This window comes from Podarcis pityusensis (genome assembly GCF_964106645.2).
Source record: "Podarcis pityusensis genome assembly, chromosome: 3".
Taxonomy (NCBI): Eukaryota; Metazoa; Chordata; class Lepidosauria; order Squamata; family Lacertidae; genus Podarcis; species Podarcis pityusensis.
In genome coordinates, this window is record NC_138026.1 from 46,832,897 (window position 1) to 46,858,955 (window position 26,059).

At 42.6% G+C, this 26,059-nt stretch overlaps 3 protein-coding genes across 5 annotated transcripts in view; 1 reads left to right on the top strand and 2 right to left on the bottom strand.

Annotated features, from left to right (window-relative positions):
- Positions 1-1,296, bottom strand: part of USP45 (ubiquitin specific peptidase 45) — a 59,108-nt gene extending 57,812 nt beyond the window's left edge. Inside the window, exon 1 of the mRNA XM_080999950.1 lies at positions 1,186-1,296. The gene's annotated coding sequence lies outside the window, so the exon portion shown is untranslated. The remainder of the gene's footprint in view (positions 1-1,185) is intronic.
- On the top strand, positions 1,205-5,974 carry TSTD1 (thiosulfate sulfurtransferase like domain containing 1; the record flags this gene model as incomplete). Of its 2 annotated transcripts, none has more annotated exons than XM_080999997.1 (4): positions 1,205-1,379; positions 2,830-3,006; positions 3,209-3,368; positions 5,095-5,974. In XM_080999997.1, the coding sequence occupies 4 exons, from the start codon at positions 1,205-1,207 to the stop codon at positions 5,156-5,158; spliced, it is 576 nt and encodes a 191-aa protein (XP_080856123.1). In that variant the 3' UTR covers positions 5,159-5,974. The 2 variants fall into 2 exon arrangements, with proteins under 2 accessions (XP_080856123.1, XP_080856122.1); XM_080999996.1 differs by lacking the exon at positions 5,095-5,974 and adding an exon at positions 4,270-4,366.
- On the bottom strand, positions 5,968-25,981 carry CCNC (cyclin C). Of its 2 annotated transcripts, none has more exons than XM_080999984.1 (12): positions 25,766-25,981; positions 23,157-23,263; positions 20,784-20,868; positions 20,013-20,082; positions 19,101-19,152; positions 18,310-18,365; positions 17,932-17,967; positions 16,230-16,321; positions 15,306-15,373; positions 9,347-9,426; positions 8,621-8,739; positions 5,968-7,418 (listed from the first exon to the last, which is right to left on the bottom strand). In XM_080999984.1, the coding sequence occupies exons 1-12, from the start codon at positions 25,795-25,797 to the stop codon at positions 7,340-7,342; spliced, it is 876 nt and encodes a 291-aa protein (XP_080856110.1). In that variant the 5' UTR covers positions 25,798-25,981; the 3' UTR covers positions 5,968-7,339. The 2 variants fall into 2 exon arrangements, with proteins under 2 accessions (XP_080856110.1, XP_080856111.1); XM_080999985.1 differs by having other exon boundaries at positions 5,968-7,576; positions 25,766-25,979.
- Between the last annotated feature and the right edge of the window lie 78 nt (positions 25,982-26,059).

Consider the following 26,059-nt stretch of genomic DNA (forward strand, 5'->3'; position numbering starts at 1 on the left):
TTGTTTGCATAAAGCAATATAATCTGAAGCATTTCTGTGTAAGAAATGTTGTCATAAATAATGCTACCGGGTGAATCACCAGTCTGTAGTCTCAGCTGGTAGCACAAGGCTTGCCATGTGGAAGGCTCAAGTATAGGAGTGATCTTTGCTCCCAAGACTAGCCCAAGGGTGAATATAGAGTTCTACACTTGTTAGTATATTTTTTTAAAACATAGTAATACTTGAAATCTTGTACCATCAAATTAAGGTAAGGGGGGGAGTAGAATGCTTTCCCCAGCAATCTTTCAACATTCCACTTCACTGATTGTGGAATTATGAAAGAAGCTTTGCTCTATCCACTTTTATCAACATCATACATATTTTTATACACTTCTAGCATGTCCCCGCTTACTCCTAAACTTTTTCCTAAACTACAAAGCCCCAAATATCATTTCCTCATAGGGGAGTTGTTCCAGTCCCTTGATCATTTTGATTGCCCTCTTCTGCACCTTTTCCAGCCCTACAATATCCTTTTGAGGTGAAACAAGGGCATAAACAAAAGAACTTCTTAATTGTGCAGAAAAAGGGAAACTGAGGGCACCCTGAGGGGCGCATCCAGAGAAAAGGAAGTGGTGTTAACATAATATGACTCATAGAATCGGAATTGTAGGGTTGGAAGCAACCCCAAGGGCTATCTAGTCCAACCCCCTGCAATGCAGGAGTCTCTGCTAAAGCATCCATGATAAATGGCCATCAAACCTCTGCTTAAAAACCTCCAAGGAAGGAGAGTCCACAACCTCCAGAGGTAGGGAAACCGTTCCACTGGGTTGAGAAGAAAACAGAAGTGCTTATTTGGCATGCAATTCTAGACTCACTTTAAACAGCAAACGTTTAAAGCACAAACCCCACTCCCAGTAACCTTGAGAACTGTAGTTTGTTAAGGGTGCTGGGAACTGTAGTTCTCTGAGGGGTAAAGTACAGTTCCTTTGAGGGATATGTGTGTGTGTGCACTTTAAATGTATTTTGTGCACTCGGGAGTAAGCCCTACCGGAGGCTTCTAAGCAAATGGGCATAGGATTGAGGTAGCAGCTTCTGGCGCAAAGTGCCTATAAGACACAGACGAAAAGACAGGCAAACGACGTGGCCTGCTATAGCTTGGGAAGCCCGGCAAAGAATGGGAGGAGATATGTTAAAACGCGCAGATACCTGAGCCGCGTTGGGCAGCATGTGGGGCTGCTGCAGCCGGCTGGGTCGGGCGACCTTTCTTTTGACAGCAAAGCGGACAGGGGTCAGTGCGAGAGGCGGGCGAGGAAAGAGCCTGCTGGCAGGGAGCCACGGTCGCGGCTCCATTCTGCGGCCGGGATCGGGAGCAGGCCGTGGCCCCTTCCGGAGTCCGGCGCGTAAGTGCCCCGGTGTGGGTGGGGAGAGAGGGGAGACGCCGGCGGGGTTGGGGAGAAAGCCTCTCTCCTTCCCTATACAGAACGGACAGCATAGTCTGACATTCGCTAGCGTCAGTGTAAGATCAGATCCGCACTTGCATAATTCACCAGATCTGTAGAGTCGGTAGAGCATGAGACTCTTCATCTCAGGGTCTAGGGTTCGAGTTGCACGTTGGGCAAAAGATCCCAGCATGGCACGGGGTTGGACTAGATGACCCTCGTGACCCCTACCAATTCTACAAGTCTGTCATTCCGTGTGGCATCCCTGACCATAAAATGTGCCCCCTAATCCAGTTATGTTTCATTAGTGGAACATTTCTCAGTTCTAATTTTAGGATTAGGACGTTTGGCTCTGCTTGCGAAACAGATCCATTGCAGTCTCCAGATCTAGCTTCCAATTCCAAAAGGGGGAAAGAAATTGGGCAAAGTTGCCTATGCTATATTTCGGCCTCATTCTTTCTTTATAAAAGAGTAATGACCTCATGCCTCTGTAAAGCAGCTGGGGACAAAGGTGTGAATGATTTTGCGTGTAGGACGTTTTAAGGAGGAAGTGGCATCTCAATATCAGATCAGATGCTATATATTTAAGTTATTCCCAGATCAGTAGAGAAGGGTAAGCACACCCACGTCACAGGAGACCTGGTGGTGTGACCAGTGGGGCTTTGTGGGTTTGTGCTCCACAGTTAAGTAGCAACTACATATTTCACACTTAGTGAGAATAGTTCTAATCTGTTTTTATATCTTTCCTTGCATTGGTTGTTTCCCTATTCCTCTGGAATGGGAGGGAGAGGCTGCAATCCAAGCCTGCTTTGTGCCAGGCTGGGAGCAAGGGTGGTTGGGGCCCCCCTTCTCCCTAAAAGGAACACATTTAAAAAGGTACCACACAGTAAGTCCAGACTAACAAATTTATTATAGCATGTGGTTTTGTAGACTATAAAAATACTCTGAACCTGTAGAGTTTTACAACTCTCAGCAAAACACAAAAAACACACAAAAAAAGCCTGCTTTAACCTAATCACCTTTAAAATGGTGTGTAGGCCAGCGGCCTATACCACATGATGTGTTGTTTGATGAAACACTTTCTCTTCTGAGACTACTACTCCCTTTCAATTTCACTGTCAGATCCTGAGTTCTAATGATACAGAAATTATGAAAATCTATAAGTACATTTGACAATGCAGTATTTTGGGGGGGGGGAGGATACTGTGTGTCACGACATAGTGTGTCAGCTGCAGTGTGTATGTCTAACAGTGTATCACCAACATGAAAAGTTTGAAAAGCTCTGCCCTATAAAGCCACTGACATAAACTGTGCTCACTGGTAACATTAGAAGTTGCTAGTAGATGTATTTGAGAAATGATGGTCCAGAGACAATATTGCTTGCTTGAGTAATAGCTTCTTCTCTTTACAGATCTAAAAACTGAAAAGCCAGACGGGATTGTTTGCCGTTTTTGCACTGCTAAAGATAAGGTCTCCTACAAAGAACTCAAGGAGTTGCTGCAATCCAAGGCCATTTTGCTTGTTGATGTTAGAGAAAAATGGGAAATTGAGCAGTATGGGAAAATTCCTGGATCCATCAGCATTCCATGTAAGCTTCCACACTTCCTGGTCATGAGCAGAGTGAGGACGAAATACAAGGCCAGCTAGCTCAAAACTTTTTACCTATGTAACAGGAGATATGTAAGGTTCACCCACGTATCATGGATTTTATGACCTGTTGCACTTACTTGCTTTATAATGATTCATCATAGTCAGCTGCTTAATTCAACAGTCAGTCTTTGTTTTTGTAGTGGGCGAGGTTGTGGAAGCTTTGCAGATGGAACCGGTACATTTTAAGGAGATATACAATCAAGATATGCCTTCTAAATCAGACATTTTAGTGTTTTCCTGTATGGCAGGAGTGAGAAGCATACAAGCTCTAGCTGCTGCAAAGTCTCTGGGTTTCAGCAGGTGAGTATATATACTCAGGGACAAACTGCATAAATGTATCTTTACTGACTTCTACCTCTGCTTTAATACTTACACTGATGTTCTACTCTGAAGTGTGGTGAATCAATAGCTTTTCATTCCATAGCCCTGATCTTTGCTTCTAAGTAACTTATTGCTCAGTGAAGACCTAGGCCTGGCACAAATGAAGCAAACCGGAACCTTTGTCTCCTGCCATTCAAAACTTATTACAGTTGCAAGTAGTCTGTGCCATCTATTTGTGCACATCAGTGAAGTTGCAGCAGCACTGGTCACTCTAGTCCTTTAAACAAAAAACAAAAAAACTAGGTCATCTTGTTTTAAGTTCTTTGGAATGCTACAGGCATTTCATTCCGTAGAAGCAATCAGAAAAAGTAATGTTCTCGTGCATGTAGGCTGACAGCAAACTGCCTAGAGCAGTGGTGGGCAGAACATAGATCATGATCTAGTAGTAGCACTCTGAGTGACTTGCAATAGATTGTCAAGGATTCCTGGCAGCCAATCGTTTAACAGCCACAACAAAAAATGTCACACGAAACACCTACATTAGACTGCTGAAATGAAGACAGCTTGAGATAACTAGGATTTTTTTAATGTATAGAAAGACTCGAGTTCAGCTCAGTACTGGTACACTAATCTCTGTGCTCAGCAGCTTCCCAGAATTCTTTAATTCTAAGTGTATCTATTTTGCACAGGGCTCCATTTGCAGTAAATATAGCCACAGAGCCGTAGCTGGGTGATCTTGCACACCTGGCAAAACCGTCCAGATTGCTCCCCCTAGCCACGGACAAATTAGCTCTTCTTTCCACCTCTCCTCCACCTATTCAATTCACCCTCTATTTAAAACCTTTTCTTATGAGGCAATAATCAGTATTTTTATTTACAGACATATTTATGGACATATTTTAGCTGATTTTGTGCCTCCCCCACCTGCGGCCCTGGCGGGAGCCCACCTCACCACCTGCTAGCTACTGCCCTGTATAGAGTGACAGATCTTCCTTGAAGATAGTACATGGAAATACAGGCAACCCGATTTGTGTGGGGATTGCATTTCAGGTCATCATCGCATGCAACAATGAAGCATGCATAAGCCCATTAGGCCCCCTTCTGCCCCCTTTTCTAGCTACTTCTGGGCCGCCTTGGACATATGTAAATCAGTCGTTGCCTTCAATCTAAAACTGCCACCTGCCATTTCACAGCTTTCCTCTTAAAAGGAAATCCAATTGTGATTTTAAAAAACATAACTAAGGTGATACCTTATTCTGCTTTGCTACATCAAAGATTCTGCATGGACTCTGCAGAATCTTAATACCTTTGGCTGCTGTGACAAAAACCAGAATTAAAAATCTTGTACGGGCTGCAGCCAAATCCAGTGGTGAGATTAATAGTTTTTAATCAACAAAACTATTATCTGTTTTGCAAAAATGAACTATTTGTTTAAGAGGCTATTGTGGGTTGTGTTGTTTGAGGAAGATATCATATGCATGCTCCTTTGTTTCCTTGTCTTATTAAATAATAATTGTTACACCAGAGAATGCAGCAGATAGTATTTTGAAGTTGGAAGTAGAAGGTTAACATTCCCATAAAGTTTTGAGCCCACTGAGTTCTGAGCAAATCAGTGATCTGGCCAGTACGTTTTAGAGAAAGGATAACTAACAAAAATACTTTGTACAGTGTGAAATGTTAAGATGCTTACTTTATGTGCTTGCAGAGCTCAGAATTATGCTGGTGGCTTCAAGGAATGGGCTGAGTATGAATCTTCTGTGGGGAAATGACGTCTGGAATAGTGACCTATTCAGTATCCTCATAGTACACAGAGTGAAAGCTAACTAACTTTTATTAAGGATCTATATAGATTTAGGAACTATTTTGTGTAGCAATAGATTGGTTGTGTTACACAGCAGGAAAGAACTGATACCTGTTTTGAATATTCAACCAGGCTACTCCCCATTATGGAAATATCTTCTCCAAAATTTGAATATTTCCTCTAAAATAGTTTTGCTATTTGAATGAAATTTGCAATGGATCAATATAATAGCCTAAATAATAATCAGGTTGTTCTCTTAACAATGCAATTAATTTCAACTCTTACATACTAACTGAATTTTGGTTAGTTGTGATTTCAAATTAAAGTTTTGCATTTTAAAATTAGTAATTAGACACTTTCTTCAAACAACTTTAGCTAATTTTCCAGTAATTTTTCCTGCACATAAAACAGAGCTCAGATGTTTATCCAGCATGTAAGAGATAACCTTGGTTTCTTCTTCTTGCTTTTAAAGCCTTTGACTCTTTGTATAGCCCTGCTTTTTGCTTTCTGATAGTAAATGCTCATGGAAGTAATAGTGTGTGGAAACATGTTTTCATCCAACAGGGGAAGTGTTCATAGTATGAATACAATATGCTACATCTACATAACCTATTACTATTCCACAGTTAAATCAACAATGCAATCATATTTCCAATTAAACAACTTCCACTGATTTCAGCAGATCATGATTCCATTCTTTATTTATATATCTGCAATACCACCTTGATTTACTTGTATCGTTTATTTATCACTCCAGAATAAAAGAACCAGACAAAGTTGTCAATTTGCATTTGTTTTTATTCCTACCCAGCTAGTTCATATTACAAATAAAGTTTAAACCCTCAGGGGAACAAAATTAATTTCCATATGGCTAAGGACAAGGTGTCTTCAACCAATCATGTTAGCACGGGTGTGGAACAAGACAACAAAATAAGCAGAACAAATAAGGAGAGTATGAAAAGGCCAGAAACACATCACTTCTCACAGAAGTGTTTTCGTAAGTCAGTATCCAAACACGCTTTATAAAAATAACTTACAGTTAAGTGCAAAGAGCCCAATCACTTGCATACAAAAACACTTTGGTTACACTTAATTGAATGACAGATCAAGTAGAAGCAGGCACTGCTGCTTTTTAAAAAATCAAGTTTTAGAACAAGCACCAAGTGACAAGATTCTTCAAACCAACATTCCTCTGGATTTGTACCAGTTTAAAGTTGTTCTCTGGGATGAAAAAAGACCTAAGACTAAAATCCAGTAGTTATTTTTATTTGATTTTGTTTTAGGATAACAGACACTTACTTCATTATGAAATTGTGTGTGCATAATGTTCATTAAAATCTAAAGGCTTTGAAGCAAATCCCATTTTCAGTGGAAGGTGTGCCTGAGTAAAGAGCACAGGATATGGCCCTGTGGTTACAAAAAAATTAAGCCTCTCTAGTTAAATTTTTACAGTAATTAATAAATAGTTTCCTACAGAGTAAGTTCTATTTTCATCTGAATACTTGCTGCTTTCTTAAGAAGCCTCTGCTACGATGAATGATTTGTAACAATGAAGGCAAGCTACCTTCTATAGCACACAACACATCCACCATTACCTCAAATAGGTTAGATTATTCAACTTGATTGGATTGCAAAGTATGACTTAATAGTTTAGCACTTGTAAAGATTGAAATTTTCCTCCCTACAACAGCCACAATTTGCATTATACATATTGCACTTTTTTGGGTACTGGATTTCAATTTCTGCTAGCAAATTATAGGTACAGACTAAGACTATCTTGTTAAATTTCAGGTGAGGAATGCAAAACTATCTTACTCTTTGTTTAAGGAGTCTTTTCCTTTCAAGAATTTACTGAAGAAGTGCATTTTCCTTCTTGTAAAATATTCACTAGCATTTAGAGTATATACCTGGTCAATTAGGATTTCAAATCCAACATTTCAAGCCACCTCCTGTGGTCAAACTGGTATGGGGGCAAGATGATCCAGTTACTCACCCAGCTTCGTGATAACTGTTTCTTTAACTCTTCATTTTTTAAAAAAACAACAACTAAAGTGTTGAATGCTGTCCATACTGAAGTTAATCATGTTTTTTTTCTAGCTTTATCCAGGCTTTTGACTTGTTTGGAGACTGAGAAGTGGTGTTAAATGTGTTAGTGCCACAATTCAAATGGGTGTGTATTTATGGAAAAGTTTTCAATATGCTTGACAGAAACATTCTTCAAGTTCTTTCTGAAAAGACATTATTGAAACCTTGTGTTCATGTCTTCCACACAAGAAAAAATCCATCATGACATAATCCAAAGTGGTCCACAATGAGTTTCTTTGGAATGACTTAAGACTGGCTGTAGCTAGAATTCTGACTTCCATTTGGGCCTTGGTCGCCTTCACTGTTCAGAGCAAAACAAATATGGATATATTTTTAAAAAATTATTTCTTTTACTTCTGTGAATTCATTTCATGAAGGCATCTCTAATGTAACAGCAAGGCAGGAGATTACAGTCTTAACTATACAATATTGGAAGCACAAGAAGTCACAATGGACAAGGTCAATCATCATGCAGCTCTTTAATTACATTTACTCATGTGAGAGCATACAAGAATTTATTCTAGGAGAGCCTGTGCAAGTGGCAAAATGTAAATACCACCACAGAAATTTGCCTCAAACTCCTACAAATTGTGAGTCTTGCTTAAATCATGACTGAGGAAATTTTTTAAAAAAAATGTTTTCTGAGTCCTTGTAGCTTTTGTCTTCATACTGCCTTCATTCAACAACTGCCTGGGTAGGGAGCAGTGTGGTTATTTAAAAAATTATTTGTTCCTGAAATGCACATTTGTTTTTCAAAAATCAGGTATAGAATTTAGCCCACACAATGATCTCACACTCAGCTCATAACCAGAGTTGCAAGGGGCAAAGGTTATATATATCTTATCCAAAATCACAACAACCTATCCACCAACCCCTTGCCAGTAAGCCTGTACTAATCCTAAGTATTTGTTATAAGCAGACAATGTGCTTCGTAAAATGATTCCTGAAAACCAAAAAGCTTTAATATGATAGTCAAGGAACAATGTCACTCAGTTTACAAACATCCAATAGCCATTCATCATGTTCAAATGACATTGATAAATGTTGTTATAGTCCCTGAAGATTCAGAAGGAGGATGCCTATGCCTACACAATTCTGGAGAGTTAACTCATTTCAATTAGGTAATTTCACAAAAGAAAAGCAGGAAGTTGTGTAACTGTTAACCTGAGAACTATCAAATTTCTAGCAACTAGGAATACAGTACATTCTGATAGATCTCTGGAATATTGTTAAAATTCTTGTTTATACTTTGGATACACTCTTCAGATAAATAGAAATATAGACAGATATAGAAATAGGGATAGGTAAGTACAACAAGGAGAAAACAAAGTTTGAAGACACCTACCTGTTTGGAGGTGGTTTTGGTTTAGGCATCTTACTTAGAATAGTAGCCATTTCTTTCCTTTCATCAAAGTTCTTCCATTGTTCATACAGTTTCAAGATAACCCTGATTATTTCTAAAATCTAAACAAAAATATGTCTAGATGACAAAACGTAGGCATGTTTCTATGTGTCTGTCAGCAACAGGCACACACTTCATATACAAGGAATAGGTCCGAAAATATTAAGTCTTCTGTTACCCTTGTATAGTACCCCTGTCTGTTTAAATTTAGTAATAATATATTTAATATTTTACCCACTGGGGGTGGGGAAGGACAAATTCTGAGCCTACTTTAAAACATTCAGCATCTTAAAACATTGGTACTTGGGATAATTTTGGATTTGTTACTGGGAATTAACATGAGCTTTGATCTTAGAGCATAACAGAGTTTATACTCAGAGATCAGTGCACTAGGAAATTAGCTGAATGGTCAGTAATTTCAAGAGGAAATAAACACAGCCTTCATTTGATTTACATCACCTTAGTTCCAATACACATAGGACTTTGAAAATAAGCACCTCCATCATGAATTCTGCCCCCAAAATGACCAGAAGCTAGTTCAAGCATTGTCAAGAAGGGATTATAATACCTGGTCCTATGAAGCTACCACTTTACAGGAGGACATGTGGCTAGCATACATGTTTTCCCATTACACAATAAATCTGTACCTAGGAAAGAAAATGTATCTACCTTCTCCATATCAACAGACAGCTCAGCAAACCACTGTCTAGCATCCTTTTGCTGGACAACACAAGCCACATGTAGACAAGCTACAAGGGAAACAAATGTTGATAAGGTTAGATAACAATACTTGTAGAATGATGGGTAACATACTAGTAATGGCAAAGGACATTTCCAGAACATGTTCTTTGTACCACTGTCTACCTCTCAAGAGAGGATTTTTCCATCAAGCCATTCTCGATACTTTTCACACTGCTGACACTTAACATGTACATTTAACTTTGGTTTCCTAGTTGCTCCATTGGCTTTTTTAAAATTAACACCATAAAAGCATTTCAGTTACTAAGTAAAAAAATGAAACTGGGGTGTGATGGGACGATGAGCTGCTTGTGTGTAAAATCCTAGTCCCTCAGAGTTTGGTCAAGTTTGCAAACCTCTGTCTGTAACGGAGCCCCTTAAACATGGCTCCGTCAGTCGCTGGCAGATTCCGACAGTGGTTGCTTTCGGAATCGCTTCCAACATAAAAGCTCCTTAACGGAAACACGTCTTCTGGACTCTCTGCGTGACAGTTTCCGGCGAGGAGTGGGTGTCCCTACAGGAGGTCCTGAAACCTCCCCACTGTTTTCGCTGGAAGTGTCTCTGAGCCATCCCTCCAGCTCACTTTCCCTCAGCTCAGCTCCTCTCCCCCTACTGGTTCCCTCTTCAGCTGCTGAGTCTCTCCCAACCTGTGTGAGCCCTTTCACTTCCCTTCCTTCCGATGGCAGTTCCCTGACAGCCACCTCCCCTCCAGGGCCCCCTTCATCCCCTCTCGCCCCCTCCTCTACGGGCGGTGAGGAGGCAAAACCCCGGAATGAACTTCCTTCATCTTCCGATGTCCCGAACACTTCTCTCCACCTGTTGCGGTTCCTGGTCTCGAAGTACTCCTCCTCCTCAGAGTCCATCTCCCCTTCCCCTTCCGAGTCCGAGAATCCTTCCAACTCCTCCTCCTCATCGGTGGTCCCAAAGTATTCCCTCCGGAACCTCTCCACAGGCTGAGGTTTCCTTGGGAACCTTTGATGGAACGTTTCTATCAATACCTCGTCATTGATATCTTCTGCCATTACCCAAGTGTTTTCTGACTCCGGTTCTCCTTCCCACGCTACCAAATACTCCACCTGATCCCCCTTCCACCTGGCGTCGAGGATTTCTGCCACATGGCTGCTGCATTCCCTTTCTTCTATGACCGGTCCCCGAGTGGCCATCCCTTCTCGTCCCCCCTCATACGGTGACAGTAACGACCTGTGAAATACTGGGTGCAGTTTCATGTGGTTGGGTAACCGGAGCCTGAAAGCCACTGGGTTGACCTGTTGAATGACCTCAAAGGGACCCAATCTCCTGGGTCTTAATTTCTTACAACCTCCTTTGAACGGCAACCCTTGGGTTGACAGCCACACCCTATCTCCCACCCTTATGGTTTCACCTTCCCTTCGGTTCTTGTCTGCCTGCCTCTTGTATTCTTCCTTCGCCCTTTCTAAGTTGAGTTGGAGCTGACGATGGATTGCTTCCATTTCTTCTACAAAATGCTCGGCTGCCGGGACGCTCCATCTCTCCCCTTCTCCCCCTGGGAAACCCCTGGGATGACACCCATAATTAGCCAAGAAGGGGCTCATCCCTGTGGACACATTCTCGGCATTGTTGTAGGCAAATTCCGCCAGCGCCAACTTTTCTACCCAGTCATTCTCTCTGTCATTGACATAACACCTCAGGTATTGCTGGAGGACACCGTTTGCTCTTTCCACCTGCCCGTTGGTTTCAGGGTGCCGGGCAGTCGAAAAGTTGACCTCCACCTGCAGTAAGCTCATGAGCTTCCTCCAGAACCTGGAAGTAAATTGTTTTCCTCGGTCTGAGACCACCCTCAATGGCACCCCGTGCAACCTAAAAATGTGTTCTACAAATAACTTCGCTGTCTCTTCCGCCGTGACTGCATGCGAGCAGGCTACAAAGTGGCACATCTTTGTTAGTAGGTCTACCACCACCATGATGGCTGTTTTCCCCTTGGACTTCGGCAGATCAGTCATAAAATCTATCGACACTGCCTCCCAAGGTCGTTCTGGGGTTGGTAAGGGTTCTAATAGCCCCGCCGGTGCCCGCCTCTCCCCTTTGGCTCGCTGGCATTGCTCACACCCTCTTACATACTCCCGTACATCTTCCCTCACCTTAGGCCACCAAAATTCCCTGGTGACCAACCACATGGTTTTGTGTTGTCCAAAATGCCCCGCCGTGGGGCTGTCGTGCAACTGCTTGAGTACCCTCCCCCTTAAGTCTCCTTCAGGGATATACAGTGCCCCTTTGTAATACAAAGCTCCATTTCTTTCCTCGAAACCCCCTGGTTCCTCTCCCTCACCCCTAAGACCTCTGAGCTTATTTTGGGCGTATTCATCATTCTCTGTTTCCTCTACCAGTTCTCTTTGTCCCACCAATGCCGCCCCACACACCCAGCGGTCCTCTGGAATGACATGTCTCTCTTCGGGTGCTCCCTCCCCCTCCAAATATTCAGGTTTGCGTGAGAGAGCGTCCGCCCTAATGTTCTCTGGGCCTGGCACGTAACAAATCTCAAAGTTAAATTTGGAGAACTCCTGGGCCCATCTCACTTGCCGTTGGTTGAGCACTCGTGCCGTCCTCCAATACTCTAGGTTCTTGTGGTCAGTGCACACTTGCACCTTATGTTGTGCGCCAATTAGCAGGTGCCTCCATCTCCGGAACGCCTCATGAATGGCTAGTAGTTCTCGGTCATACACCGTGTAGTTCCTCTCGGATTTGTTCAGCTTTCGCGAAAAAAAGGCACACGGTCTCCACTCTGACTCCTCCTTCCCTGGCTGCAGAAGCACCGCCCCAATCGCTCTGTCTGATGCGTCAGTTTCCACTCTCATCGGTTTTTGTAAATCCACATGCAGGAGTTGTTGTTCCGAGGCGAAGGCCCTTTTTAGTTCCTCAAATGCTCGCTCCGCCTCCTCAGTCCAAACGAACTTCTTCTTACTGCTGAGACAGTCCGTAATGGGCGCCGTCAGGTGGGCAAAGTTTCGGATGAACTTACGATAGAAGTTCCCAAATCCTAGGAACCTCTGCACATCCTTCCTTGTTTTGGGTGTTTTCCATTCCAGCACCGCCTGGACCTTGCAGGGATCCATGGCCAATCCCTTGTCTGACAGGCGATACCCCAGGAATTCCACCTCCTTGGTATGAAACTGACACTTCTCCAGTTTCACCCACAGCTGGTTGGCTTGCAGCCTGCTCAACACTTCTCTGACGTCTCTCACATGCTGCTCCTCATTCTCAGAATACACCAACACGTCGTCTAAGAAGGCCACACAATTCTTGTAAAGCAAAGGCCCCAGGACGTGGTTCATAAACGATTGAAAGCACGCGGAGCCTCCTTGTAGGCCGAAGGGCATAACTAAATATTCAAATGCCCCCAAAGGGGTGAACATGGTGGTTTTCCATTCATCCCCCTTCCTTATTCGTATCAGGTTGTACGCCCCCCTTAGGTCCAGTTTAGTAAAAATCTTTCCCTTCCTGACCCTTGTCAAAATGTCGTCAATCCTGGGCATAGGGAAAGCCACTGGTTCTGACACTGCATTTAAGGCCCTGAAGTCACACACAAGCCTCGGCTTGTTCGTGTTTTTTTTATCCACAAAAAACACTGGGCTGCCCCCCACCACCCTGGACTCTCTGATGAACCCTCTCTTCAGGTTCTTGTCAATGAACTCTCTTAGCTCCTGCATCTCTCTGTCTGACATGGCGTACAGCTTGCCTACAGGGAGCTGTGCCCCAGGGAGTAAATTGATTTGACAGTCAAAGGGTCTATGCGGGGGTAGTTGGTCAGCTTCCCTTTCGCTGAAGACGTCGCGGAGATCTGCGTATTGTCGTGGTACCTTCACGTTCTCCGTTACTTCAGTCCCTGCTAGGGTGGCTTGGGCCCCTGCCAAACCCTTTCCCTCTTTGCAGTGTTCTAAGCAATGTGCTGAACCAAAAGAAACCACTCTCTGATGCCAGCCCACCAGCGGATCATGTAACGCTAGCCAGCTCATCCCCAATATAATGGGAGCTCCTCCCAAGGTGGCCACATTAAACGCTATCAGTTCGGTGTGCCTTGCCACCTTCATTATCATTGGGACGGTCTGCAAGCTGACTTCTCCTCCCAACAGCTCCCTGCCATCGATCGTGGTCACCTGCAGGGGGTTGCTTAAAGGGATCGTCTGTATCTGGTGTTCAGCTGCAAACTCTTTGCTCATGAAATTGCAGGAGCTGCCTGAGTCCAACAGCGCCTTTATCTTTAGAGGGTGTCCGTTTGGCAGCTCTAGCGCCACTTCTATCACTAGGGCGGGTTTAGGAGGTTCTGGCGTGGGCACTTTCACTGCTCTTTGGCCTGGCTGCTGTGCCCCGACGGTGGCAGCCAGGCGTTGGCTTTTACTTGCTTCGGTATTTCTTCCTCTCTTCCCTCCACAGCTCCTACCATCCCTTGCCATTCCTTCCTCTGGGGGCAGACTCTGGCAAAGTGACCTGGCTGTTGGCAGAGATAGCATTTCCGGGCGCCTTTTCCCTCCTTCTTTCCCCCCTCACTGGGCTTTGAAACTGCGCGCGCGCGCGCTGTTCCGATTTCCATCGGCTCTGCCGGCGGGAAAGTTGGCTCTGGAATGTCTGGAATGCGGAACTCCTTCCAACGTTCCCCCTTCCCTTCCCGCCTCTCCAATGCTCTCGCCTCCTGGCGCGCTCCTATGGTCAGCGCTGATTTGGTCAGCTGGTCCATAGACTCCGCCCTGGGCGCCCGGGAAAGTTCGTCTTTCACAGCCGAAGAAAGCCCTTCTTCAAAGAGCATTTGAATGGGTTCCGCCGATAGATCCCACCCCAATTTATGGATCAACATGGTGAACTCAGTCCAGTACTCACGGACAGATCGGCTCCCCTGTTTGCAAGCCATTAACTGTCTGCGGACCACTCCCTGTTCAATATCGCTGGAAAACATCAGATCCATGGCGCGAAAGAACTTCATCGTGTCCTTTAGGACGTCACTATTCGCTGCCATCAGGGGTCTAACCCAGTCTCTCGCCCCCTTTTCAAGATGCCCAATCACGAAAGCCACTCGTGATTCCTCGTCAGGGAATTCATCAAACTGCAGATTGAGGGCATATTGCATCTCTGTCCGAAAGCCATGATAGTCTTTGGGCTCCCCCCCAAACTTCTGCACCCATCCTGGTACCTTTCTGACGAGCTGGGTGTCTTTCCCCTTTTTGTCTGCATCCTGAGCCCTCCTCTCCTCAAGCCTCGCCGTCTGCAGCGCTAGCTGGACCTCCAACACCCGGTACCTTTCTTCCAGGCTTGGACCCGCTCCAGCTCCTGCTTCTCCGGTTCCGGCTGGGTTGCTCATGATGCCTTCTCCTGCACAAGCTGCTCACGGAGACTGTCGGAATGCTGTGATGGGACGATGAGCTGCTTGTGTGTAAAATCCTAGTCCCTCAGAGTTTGGTCAAGTTTGCAAACCTCTGTCTGTAACGGAGCCCCTTAAACATGGCTCCGTCAGTCGCTGGCAGATTCCGACAGTGGTTGCTTTCGGAATCGCTTCCAACATAAAAGCTCCTTAACGGAAACACGTCTTCTGGACTCTCTGCGTGACAGTTTCCGGCGAGGAGTGGGTGTCCCTACAGGAGGTCCTGAAACCTCCCCACTGTTTTCGCTGGAAGTGTCTCTGAGCCATCCCTCCAGCTCACTTTCCCTCAGCTCAGCTCCTCTCCCCCTACTGGTTCCCTCTTCAGCTGCTGAGTCTCTCCCAACCTGTGTGAGCCCTTTCACTTCCCTTCCTTCCGATGGCAGTTCCCTGACATGGGGCTTTGACGTCAACACCAGGCTTTATATGAAGATGGTCATGGGTGGAACTCTACACCAAATCATTCCATTCAAATAGCGATAAAGCATTTTTTAACGTGTTACTTACCTAGAGCTATCATGAAAGGAGGGTACAGCAGACAAAGATCAGTTCTATACGTGTCATTCACTATCCTCCTGCACAAATAAAAACAACCAATCAGCATGCTGCCATTCATTTCTTCACATAAGGGAGTCAAGGTAATATGCCACAAACACACCAGCTTATTTCTCCTTTAAACATTTACGTTCTGTTTGAAATCAGGATGTTGGTTATCATTATATACACATTTCGTTGTATTTCCCCCCCCTACATACTTTGCAGTTTGGAACACTGGTTTAATTTCTTCCCAAATCCATTCCGGAAGTCCGTTCGACTTCCAAAGCATTCGACTTCCAAATCACGGCTTATGATTGGCCGCGGAAGCCCCTTCGGATGTTTGGCTTCCAAAAGAACGTTCAAAAACTGGAACAGTTACTTCCGGGTTTCGATCATTCAGGAGCCAAAACGTCCAAGTTCCAAGGCGTTCTACAACCAAGGTACAACTGTAATAGATCTGTATTCAGAGGCATTATATGATGTCATCTTTCCTACTGCAAGACAAGGTTAGGGATGGTTTGAGGGCAGGCACCTTGCTGAAGCCACCTTGAGTTCCATGAAGAGCAGGGATAAATATACTAAACAAATAAAATAGTAATCAGAGTATCTAATTACTATGTGTGCCCCTTGGGTGTTTTGAAGAAAAGGCTGTACAGGTCATATGTAAAACAATCCAATGGTGGCAAATAAACCAAACTGGTTCCATGTGTTCTCCAGTATGTATTAAACTAATACTGATCTTCAGGAAAATGTCTAGATATTGGCTCACGTGGCTTTGGCAAACTGGGGAAAGTGTCTGCAAAGTCAGTTAGCAGACTTCACCTCCGTTGTTGTATTTAATCTTGTACTCTTCCTCAGATGAACACACTCTTTAAACATTTTTATATTTATTACCAGGCAAGGGGTAGCAGCATATCTTCTTGGCCCATATCTTGCACATACTGGAGTAGAGGTCTATAAGGATGGTATACTATCAAACAGCAGTCCTGGAAAGATTGATTTTAAAAGGCCATTTAAAATTAAGTGCAGCACAAAGCTCATTGTCACTAGCAAGAATTCAAAATATCTGACTTACAAATTTAGGTGCTTCCTGCCTTCCATTCAACATGTTACTGTTGCAGCACCCTTATTCTGTCAAAATGAGGTCAGTAGTCTCTTTAGAATACTCCTCTGTAGAAGCTGACAGAGTGCCTATCAGACTATCTCCCTTGGAGACACAAAGTGACACAACTGCAGCAAACAAAAACCTTATTTGCCCACAAACCTAAATACCTCACTGGAAAATGAACCTTGCGAAAGAACAGCCTGTGTTTAAAACTGCATAAACTAAAAGCTTGCCAAAATAACTGGCACTAGTTTGAAATTCAAGTAAGTTCTCACTTCTCTTCTTGTAATATAAATGGGGGATTATGTCAGAGAGACTGTAGGAGGAAGCTCCTCCTCCACTAGTTCAGAACAGAGATGCAATGTGCAAAGGTGCTATGTGTTGCAAACCACATTAAAAAGAGGGAGAATTTTTAACCACAAAGCACACCTTAGAACAGAGTTTTTAAAAGTCAAGGATAATCTGATAGAAGCCACATGCCAATGGTGAGCAGGGCCAAAGCTAAAGGTGGGTGGAGTCCAAAGTATTACACTGCCTGTTGTCTGACCAACATGATGAATAGAGTAGCTGTGCTGCCTGTACTGGTTAGCTGACTGATTGGAAGAGCAGTTGTCAGTATATAAAGTAGCCAAGAGTACACACATTTCCAGAGAAGTATTTATGAAATGTAAGAACATGACATGGGTCCCTGAACCTATACCTGTGGTTAAGTATTTATAGTACAGTGGTACCTCAGTTTAAGAACAGCCCTGTTTACGAACTATTCGGTGTACGAACTCCGCAAAACCGGAAATAGTGTTCTGGTTAGCGAACTTTACCTCAGTCTACAAACGGAATCCGAACAGTGGAAGGACACCAGCAGCGGGAGGCCTCATTAGGGAAAACACACCTCGGTTTAAGAACGGCTTTGGCTTAAGAATGGACTTCCGGAACAGATTAAGTTCGTAAACTGAGGTACCACTGTATATCTTATAAACTGAATATAATGTATTCAAATATCTATACAGTGGTACCTCGGGTTAAGTACTTAATTCGTTCCGGAGGTCTGTTCTTAACCTGAAACTGTTCTTAACCTGAAGCACCACTTTAGCTAATGGGGCCTCCCACTGCCACCATGCTGCTGTAGCACGATTTCTGTTCTCATTCTGAAGCAAAGTTCTTAACCTGAGGTACTATTTCTGGGTTAGCGGAGCCTGTAACCTGAAGCGTATGTAACCTGAAGCGTATGTAACCCGAGGTACCACTGTATGTAATTTGTGCAACTCTATTCTTAATTTCTGTTTAGCTGTCATGAACTACTAAACTATAAAAAGGAATGCTCCTTTTTTAGGGACTTGCAGTACAACTGGGGAGAGGTGTGGACAATACTGCCTATTTAAAGGTAAGTGCTGTGGGTAATAGCTCATTTCATCCCCTTTAACAAACAGGAAAGCTGTATATAAAGCTGTAATATAAAGTTAAGCCAATGCAGAGGTAAACAGATGAACTTACCATTAATTCTAAGAGATAGAATTCACATTCTAGTATCTGCAAAAATAGAAAGCAAGTTAATCATACCAAACACACTGCTCACATTAAAAAGAAGGAGGGAAAACACAGATCCTTTGGAGACTAGGTAAATCCATTCCACTCAACATCAATATATTGTAATGAAATTCTGTGCATAATATATTTTATTAGACATCAGTTCAACTGTTGCACCCATTTACAAAACGGCAACTTAAGTGATGCACTTGAGGAAGTAAGTTCCACTTATCAATTGGTGGAGCTTACTTTCAAATAAATATATTTACTTTTAAATAAATATATATATGTACTAATTCAGAGATGATATGCTAATGCAAACTATATCATTACAGGGTTACTTACATGGTTCATCCTATAAGGAAATTCCTTCGGAAAGGCATACGAAAACCTAGTTTTCACTGCAATTAAAAGAAGTCAAGAGACATTTTTTTAAAAAGAGGATAAAATTAAACCACCATGTTTATTTTTTATTGAACTCACAAATCTCACAAGACTGGATGTTGGATGCATTGTTTTACATTTTCAAGTACAAGAGAACACCTGGAAACTACGTATATTAGAGCATATGGACTTTTGAGATTACCTGACAAAATTCAGATACAATGAAAAACTACTATGAAAGAATGTGAATAAAATAGTATTGCAATGACCAAAGCAAAGGGTAGGTGGGTGAGAACAGGTTTTGAAATTTATTTTATATACTTTGAAAAGTAAGTTGATATGGCTTTTTAAAAGAAAATGTTTACCAGTCTCTGAAAGCTTACAAATTGACCAAATTATCTACTGGAGTGGAAGCATTTACCAGTTTCTGGAAATTAGTTTTCTACTATCATGCATGTGCAAATATCTATTTTGCAGAGGGGTGAGGGGAGACAGACTTTAACCAAGTATCAAACATACTATGGATAAAGAAATTCATTTTCATTGCTGCTGCTGAGATTGAAAACTGATTTCAGTTAGTACTTAATCTGTTTTATTTATTTCAGGTAGTTATACTATTTAATCCCCAAAGTTTCTAAGCAATGCACAGCTTCCTATGAAAAAGACAACATTTTATCTATAACTATTATGATGACTATTTTACCTATGATAAAGCAGCAGATTTACACTTAAAGGACATGATTTACACTTACATACAGAAGTAGCAGCAGATATCAACCTTGTATTTGAGACCACACCAAATTCCTAAAACAAGAAAAAAGAAGTCACACTGGAAGGTATTCCACACTAGAAACACACTGTGACAAACTGCCTGTCATTATGATGGGTGAAAGGAAGGTTCTCTTGAGAGGCTTGTAGGCAAATGCTGAGCACTTTCCAAGACAGGCTGCCAGAATCTGAGGCCAGCCATGCCCAGCTCCACTGCAGCCTATGGTGAACAGGTGTAAAAAGGTTCATCTCCATCTCACCCTGCTATAGTCACAACAACGCTGCAAATAATAAAGAAGCTTGTCTGAGAAGGAATCTTTTTTCTTTCCCATCAGCAGACTATCTTTCAATAGCAATGCAGCTACCAAGATGGCCCTTGTACCTAGCTTCTGTAACCACAAGGCAAGAAAAGCAACCTGTAGCACTGGAAGCATGGTGTGATCAAGGGTCACCATTTATTCTGAATGTATGAACAGCCAAACACCAATAATGATGGTGGGAAGGGCACAAAACCCTTGGTGGGAGAAATGCTGTGCACTTTACTAACTCCTAGTATCTATAAAGACTGAGAAGACAAGACAGCAACTCAGCCAATAGGACAGATTAGAATGGTAATGAACTACAGTTCATCACCACCACTGGATCTTCTTTTTTAAATTTATCTTTATTGATTTTCTTCTTAAAGGTTAAACAACAACACATACAACAAAAGAAACCTCCCCCTCTTGTAAGTGTGATGCAGCATTGAATAATGGAGCTCCTGTTTCTCCCAGAAGGACATAGAGAAACAAAGCCACCATATGCTCCAATTTAACTTTTCTCTTTAGGGTTAAAAACTAATTCCGCTCTTTTTTATACCAAATTTATGCACGCACAGAAAAATATGCTCTACGTACCTCTACTTTGGATGCCAAAAACACACATGTAGGAGCCATTAGTACCGGATCTATACTTTTTAGGGAATATCTGAAAAGTGACAGTACATGATTTTAAGAAGGCAGAAGGAGCTATTCACATAGAGCACTTTTTTTAGAAAAGTTACCACCAATATTGCAAACCGCTTTGAGGGTTTTTTACAATCAAGCAGTGTATAAATTTTATTAAATAAAATAAAATAAAAAAATAAAGGTTGAATGGGCAATGGGGTTGAATTGAACAGTATCACTCAGCTGACAGGAAGGCTTCCATAAGCAGAATGGGAAAGGTAGCAGTTTTTAGCTATTTGCCTTCCCTCCTGCAGCCCCCACCCCTCTAAATCTGTTCTGCAGGGTCTCCCAACCCTCTGTAGCATATTTAGCAGGTGGAGAGAGACTGTGTGTGTTGTGTTGGCATCCATCTGTCTCAGGAGACAATGGAAGAGTGTGCCACTGAGGGTAAAGTCAAACTGTTACAGAGTTGCATTGCCTGCTGTGGCTGTAGAGGCCAATATGGGAGATATGTTTTATTACAGCTGGGGCAGATGAAGGCATCTGGGATCGCTGTTACAGAGGCACCATGGCATTGTGGGATGTAATAACTGAAAATTGCTACCCTTCCCATTCTGCTTACAAAAGCCTTTCATCAGCTGAACAGTACCCACTGGATATGGCTACAAACCAACTTATCTGTTAACTTATGAATTCTGTTTAAAAAGGAAAATATATATATATATACTAAAGTGGTCCTACCTGGCATAGAACCTTTTGAAGTAGACAGTGGCAGTGGCAATAACTTGTTGTCTTAATTTCAAATGTTCACCTAAAGCCTGGATAACTTACAAACAAAAACAAAACTGAGTTAAGATTTTAAAGTACAATTTGCATTTTATCAGAAGTGGTGAAGGTCATCTCCCATGCTGCTGTGAAATAATCAGTATGCCAACATTACTACACTCTCATTACAATCAGATCCTATCCACATTTATTCAAAGCCCCAATGATTTCATGAAATTTACTGATGCATAGGACTGCAGCCTTAATATGTAAAGAGTTGCTAAGTTTAACCAAGTCATCCTCTCAGGAACCCTACAAGATACATCAATAATTTTTTTACATATTGAGACCATAGCACAGTTGCCTGGTTCAGATATACATTTTCCAGACTGCTAAACCATAATATAAAACATGATTTAATATCCTTGTCAGGTACTGACATTAAACCAGAGGTCCCTGTTTCAGACATACCAGGGAACTACCAAGGAACAAATGGGAATGTGGTCTTAATGGTTGTTTCTGGCTGCTAAACTGAAATTTAGCAAGCCAGAAAATGTATGGCTGAACTGGATCAGTGATTTCCCCACAACTACCTGAGGGATTAAAAGGTGATTCTAGATCAAAGTGTAGCATGCTACCCACTAAGTCAAACTAGTTCAAACACAGTCAGATGGCAATTAATTCCAACATTTAAAGATGGATGCATGAAAAAAGAAGAGGCATGTGACATCTCCGTACAGTGAAGGCAACAGTTTGCTCTAGGATGTACAATTTAAGGCAACTCTCAAATCACTTACTCTAGACTCCTACAATTACATCACGCATGCCTTCTGGAGATCCGTAAGCCCTCAGCTAAAAAAACAAAAAACGAGCCACCTCTAGCCTACAATGCTTAAACACATCACAACGCTGATGTTATTTGTCCAATGAATGAAGCTGCCAATAACAACATAGTTGCTGAATTTGGCAGGGCAGCAGGTGTTTGAAGTATGACATATTTAATCTAGGGAAAGGAGTGGGATGCAGGGGGGAGAGACACTAGAGGAAGTAGTCAGCTGCTCCATCACAAGCTCTGCCTGCCAGTTGGCCAAGAAGCAGCCCTGGTGTCAGCTGTGCAGGTAGCTCTTATTTGGCCTTCCAGGCAAAGGAGATGTGCCAAGCATGTTAGAAGCATCCGTCTGGGATCCCAAGCAGAGGTGGAAGGACAGAATGATGGAATGAAACATAAGGTGATTACTTGGTATTTTTCCTGAATGCCCTCATCCATTTATAATCTGAACATGGCAATGCTGTATCATTATCCTGCCATTTTAAAACAGCACTGCAAGTTATGCCATTCCGATTCACATAACTATGCACAGATTTTAAAGGCTGACTGCCAAGCAAGGCATTTGCACACATGATTAATGTTTAAAGGAACAACCATTACAATTGTGATCAACCTGATGCTGCACTGTAACACCATGAATAAATGCTATATACATTCATGAGTACATTCATGATATCCAAATATCACGACACAAAAATCAGCACTATACAAATATTCTCCATCCAGCCATAGCAGTTTCTAAGATACTACCTCTCTTTCCCATATTAAGTTTACACAGATCTGCTACAGTGGCTAAGAAAACAAGCTAAGAACCAATAGATCACAGTGCAGATCTTACCGCACTGCTAAAAAAATTCATTAGGCAGGCTTAACAAGCCACTACTTAACAGATAGCATCTATGACAAGAAAGATCATCACCAACATTTGCACACACATGCCTAAGTCCAAACCATGTTCTAGCTTTACACCACAGAAGAATCATACAAGCCGAATCCAAGTTAAATGCAGAGAAGTCTCTTATCAGTTTCACAGCAAGTCTTCAGAATTGCAGAAGAACCTAAGAAGGACTATTAAAGTGAAAGACCAAGAGAAGAATAACCTCACGGTAAAGGCTGGACTGTCAGTTTCAGCTCCCCTGCAAGTGCCATCTTTACATACAAACTAGGCATTATGTTATTGCCTTTAAACCAGGACCTGAAGGACAGTCACATTAAAATAAACATGTAATAGAGTCCCAAAGTTTGGTGTTAGAACACATGCCTTCCATCCACAAGGTCTCAGGATGAAAACATATGCATAATGCCAAAAACAACAAACCATAAATAAACCTGAATGCTATATTTAAGGTGAAAGATAAGGTCTCTTGGGGGAGCATGTTCATGTCACTAGGTACCTAATGAATGTTTCTTCTAAAAAAAGTTATGGTGAATTTGTGTATTTTAAGATATTAACACAAAAATAATTCATCACACACACAGTATGAAACAGTGGGTTAAGTTAAAAGTGAAACTATTTTTACCATTTGTAAAAAATATCTGCAGCTTCCAATATTCTTCTTCTGCCAAAAATTTTAAGTCCTTCTGGCGTTCCTTCAGCAGATCTTGCTTATCCAAAATCCATTGTAAGCTACACAGAAAGTGGAGAGAGAAGAGACAACTTTCAGTATAAGTTAGATTATACCAACTAAACAGAAGGCCATTGTACCACAAATAGAAAGGAGCCTACGTTTCAGCTTCTACTACACAGCCTGATGCAAAAGCCACAAACTTTCCTAGGTATTCAGAGCCATACTAATTTGTTCCCCCAGCACCTCTTACATGTGCCACAAGAGTCAGCAGCTGCAAGAGACAGCAGCAGCAGCCAAGCAAGGAAGCCCCAACCTGTGACATGCTTTGGCAGACATTTCCTCTGAGGCCTGCTGGGGCCGAGAGATTCAGCTGCAGAGCAGCATCTGGAGTATCTGAGAACGAGGAAGAAACTTGTATATGTCTTTGTTCTGCCCTAGTAACTTTCTGCCTATTTTATTGTATTTTAAATATACTGCTAGATGCCTCAAGAACTCTGGTTAGTAAGCAGAATATAATTTAAATAAATAAATGCTATGCAAAGCATGCATACACCTAAAAATTCAATCCAGCCTCTCTGCCTGTGGCACCTGTCCCAGAAGTATCTCAACATCATCATGGTTTTCAATTATGTGTTTACATATATTGTTTTGGGTTTTGAGATCAGACTTTCTCACAAATAAACACATTTAGAATTTAGGTGCTGGTAGAATACACATAAAAAGTGGGCAAAGAAGGATAAAATGACTGCTGCAATACTGAGAATTATCTCCAGCCAGGTGAAATTTTCTCCTATTTGTAATTGCTAGTTTGCATTATCCTAAAAGATACCCATTCATTTTCTGTCAAAAATTTATGAACCTGAGTCAAGTCTTTCCCCCATGGATGTTTTTTACAAGCTTTCAGTTATTTCAAGGGTAACCAACATGGTGGCCTCCTGATGTTGCTGGACTACAACTCCCACCTTCCCCGACCACTGACCATGCTGGCTTGGGCAGATGGGAGTTGGAGCTCAACAACATCTGTAGGGCACTAAGTTGGTTATCCTCAAGTTATCTGCTGAAGGTTCTCTAGCCTCATATTATCACAATGCTCTCTATTCACCTAAGACCTTGTAGGTGGAGGTGGTAGGGAATAAGCAACCCAATTCTTGGGAGGTAGTACAATATTCCCTTGTGCACAGATACAGTATGCAGATACGAAAGCATTTGAAGAAAGGAGGGGGAAATGATGAATTTAAATGGGCGATATTCCTCTCATAGTAAACAACAAATAGATATCAGAACATTCCACATGTTTCACATTACCTGGTTCCATCCAAAATTTAAATAACTACTTGTTGCCTTTCCATTTGAACCAAAATAGAAAATAAAAAACTGTGTGCATAAAGCGATACTAGTAGTATGGTTCAATAAAAGACATCAATAGTTTGTTAGGTTTTTTTAGCTCCACAAAACTCTTGGGTGGGGGTCTTTACTAAATTATGTAGTATACAGCAGGCAGCACTTTTACTGTGTCAAAAGCACCTTGCCCTACATGAGCTGTCACCTTATCAATGCCACATGAAAGAACACAAGAAGAGCTGCTAGATCAGGCCAATGGCCCATCTAGTCCAGGATCTTGTTCTCACAGCAGCCAACCACATGCCTGTGGGAAACTTGCAAGCAGGACATGAACACAACAGTACTCTGCCCACCTGCGATTCCCAGCAATTGGTATTCAGAAGCATACTGCCTCAGACAGTGCATGTAGAACTGTGGCTATTAGCCTCTAATAGCCTTCTCCTCCATGAATTTGTCTGATCCTCTTTTAAAGCCACCCAGTTTGGTGGCCATCACTGCCTCCTGGGGGAACGAGTTCCATAGTTTAACTATGTGCTGCATGAAGGAATACTTTCTTTTATCTGTCCTGAATCTTCCAGCATTCAGCTTCATTGGATGCCCGCAAGTTCTATTGTCATGAGAAAGGAAGAAAATATTTTCTCCATCCACTTTCTCTGCACCATGCAAAATCTTTTGAACTTCCACCATGTCACTTCTTACTGGCCTTTTCTCAAAACTAAGAAGCCCCATATGCTGCAACCTTTCCTCCTAGGGAGATTCTCCATCCCCTTGAACATTTTGGATGCCCTTCTCTGGACCTTTTCCAACCCTACAAAGTCAGTTTTTGAGGCAAGCTGGCCAGAACTTTACACACCGCACCATAGATTTGCATGACTTTCTAGAAGGGATTTTCCATCTGGAAAAACACAACAGCACACACAGCCAATTTCGTCCTTACAGTCAGTAGCAGAAAACCCATAACAGCTTTGGCATAAAGCCATATAACAGTGTAAGAATTCATATTTTCCCCAAAAGCCACAACCTCCAGGCACACCCCTTCCACCCGCATCTCACTGCACCTAATATTCCAACGACTATTACCTATGAAGGACCTACGGGGGGTAATTTGCCTCGCCCGCCTTTTCTCCCCTCCCCAATTTGTGCCTCCCCCCCCCGTAACCCGGCACAGCTTTCGCTTCCCATCCTAGATGCACCCAGACCCGTGAAAACTAGCTACTCACTAATGCGAGCTCTGCCAGAAGTTCCCTGCCATGTAGCGGAGTCGGCGGGAGCCTTTTCGTTTTTGGTTGCCCAGGCGGAGAGCACAGATGCCGGTACCGGTGCAGCCTCCTCCGACGTCCCCCTCCCGCCACTCCAGGAACAGGAACAGCTTCAGCGGCAGGAAAGAAGAGCCTGTAATGAGCGGCAGCGCTCCTAACAAGCGGCAAGCCTCGGTTCTGCGTGCTCACCCTTCCGTCGTCCGGCAGCTCGCCGCCGCCTTGCAAATCAGTTCCGCAGCAGACAAGTTCCGCCCG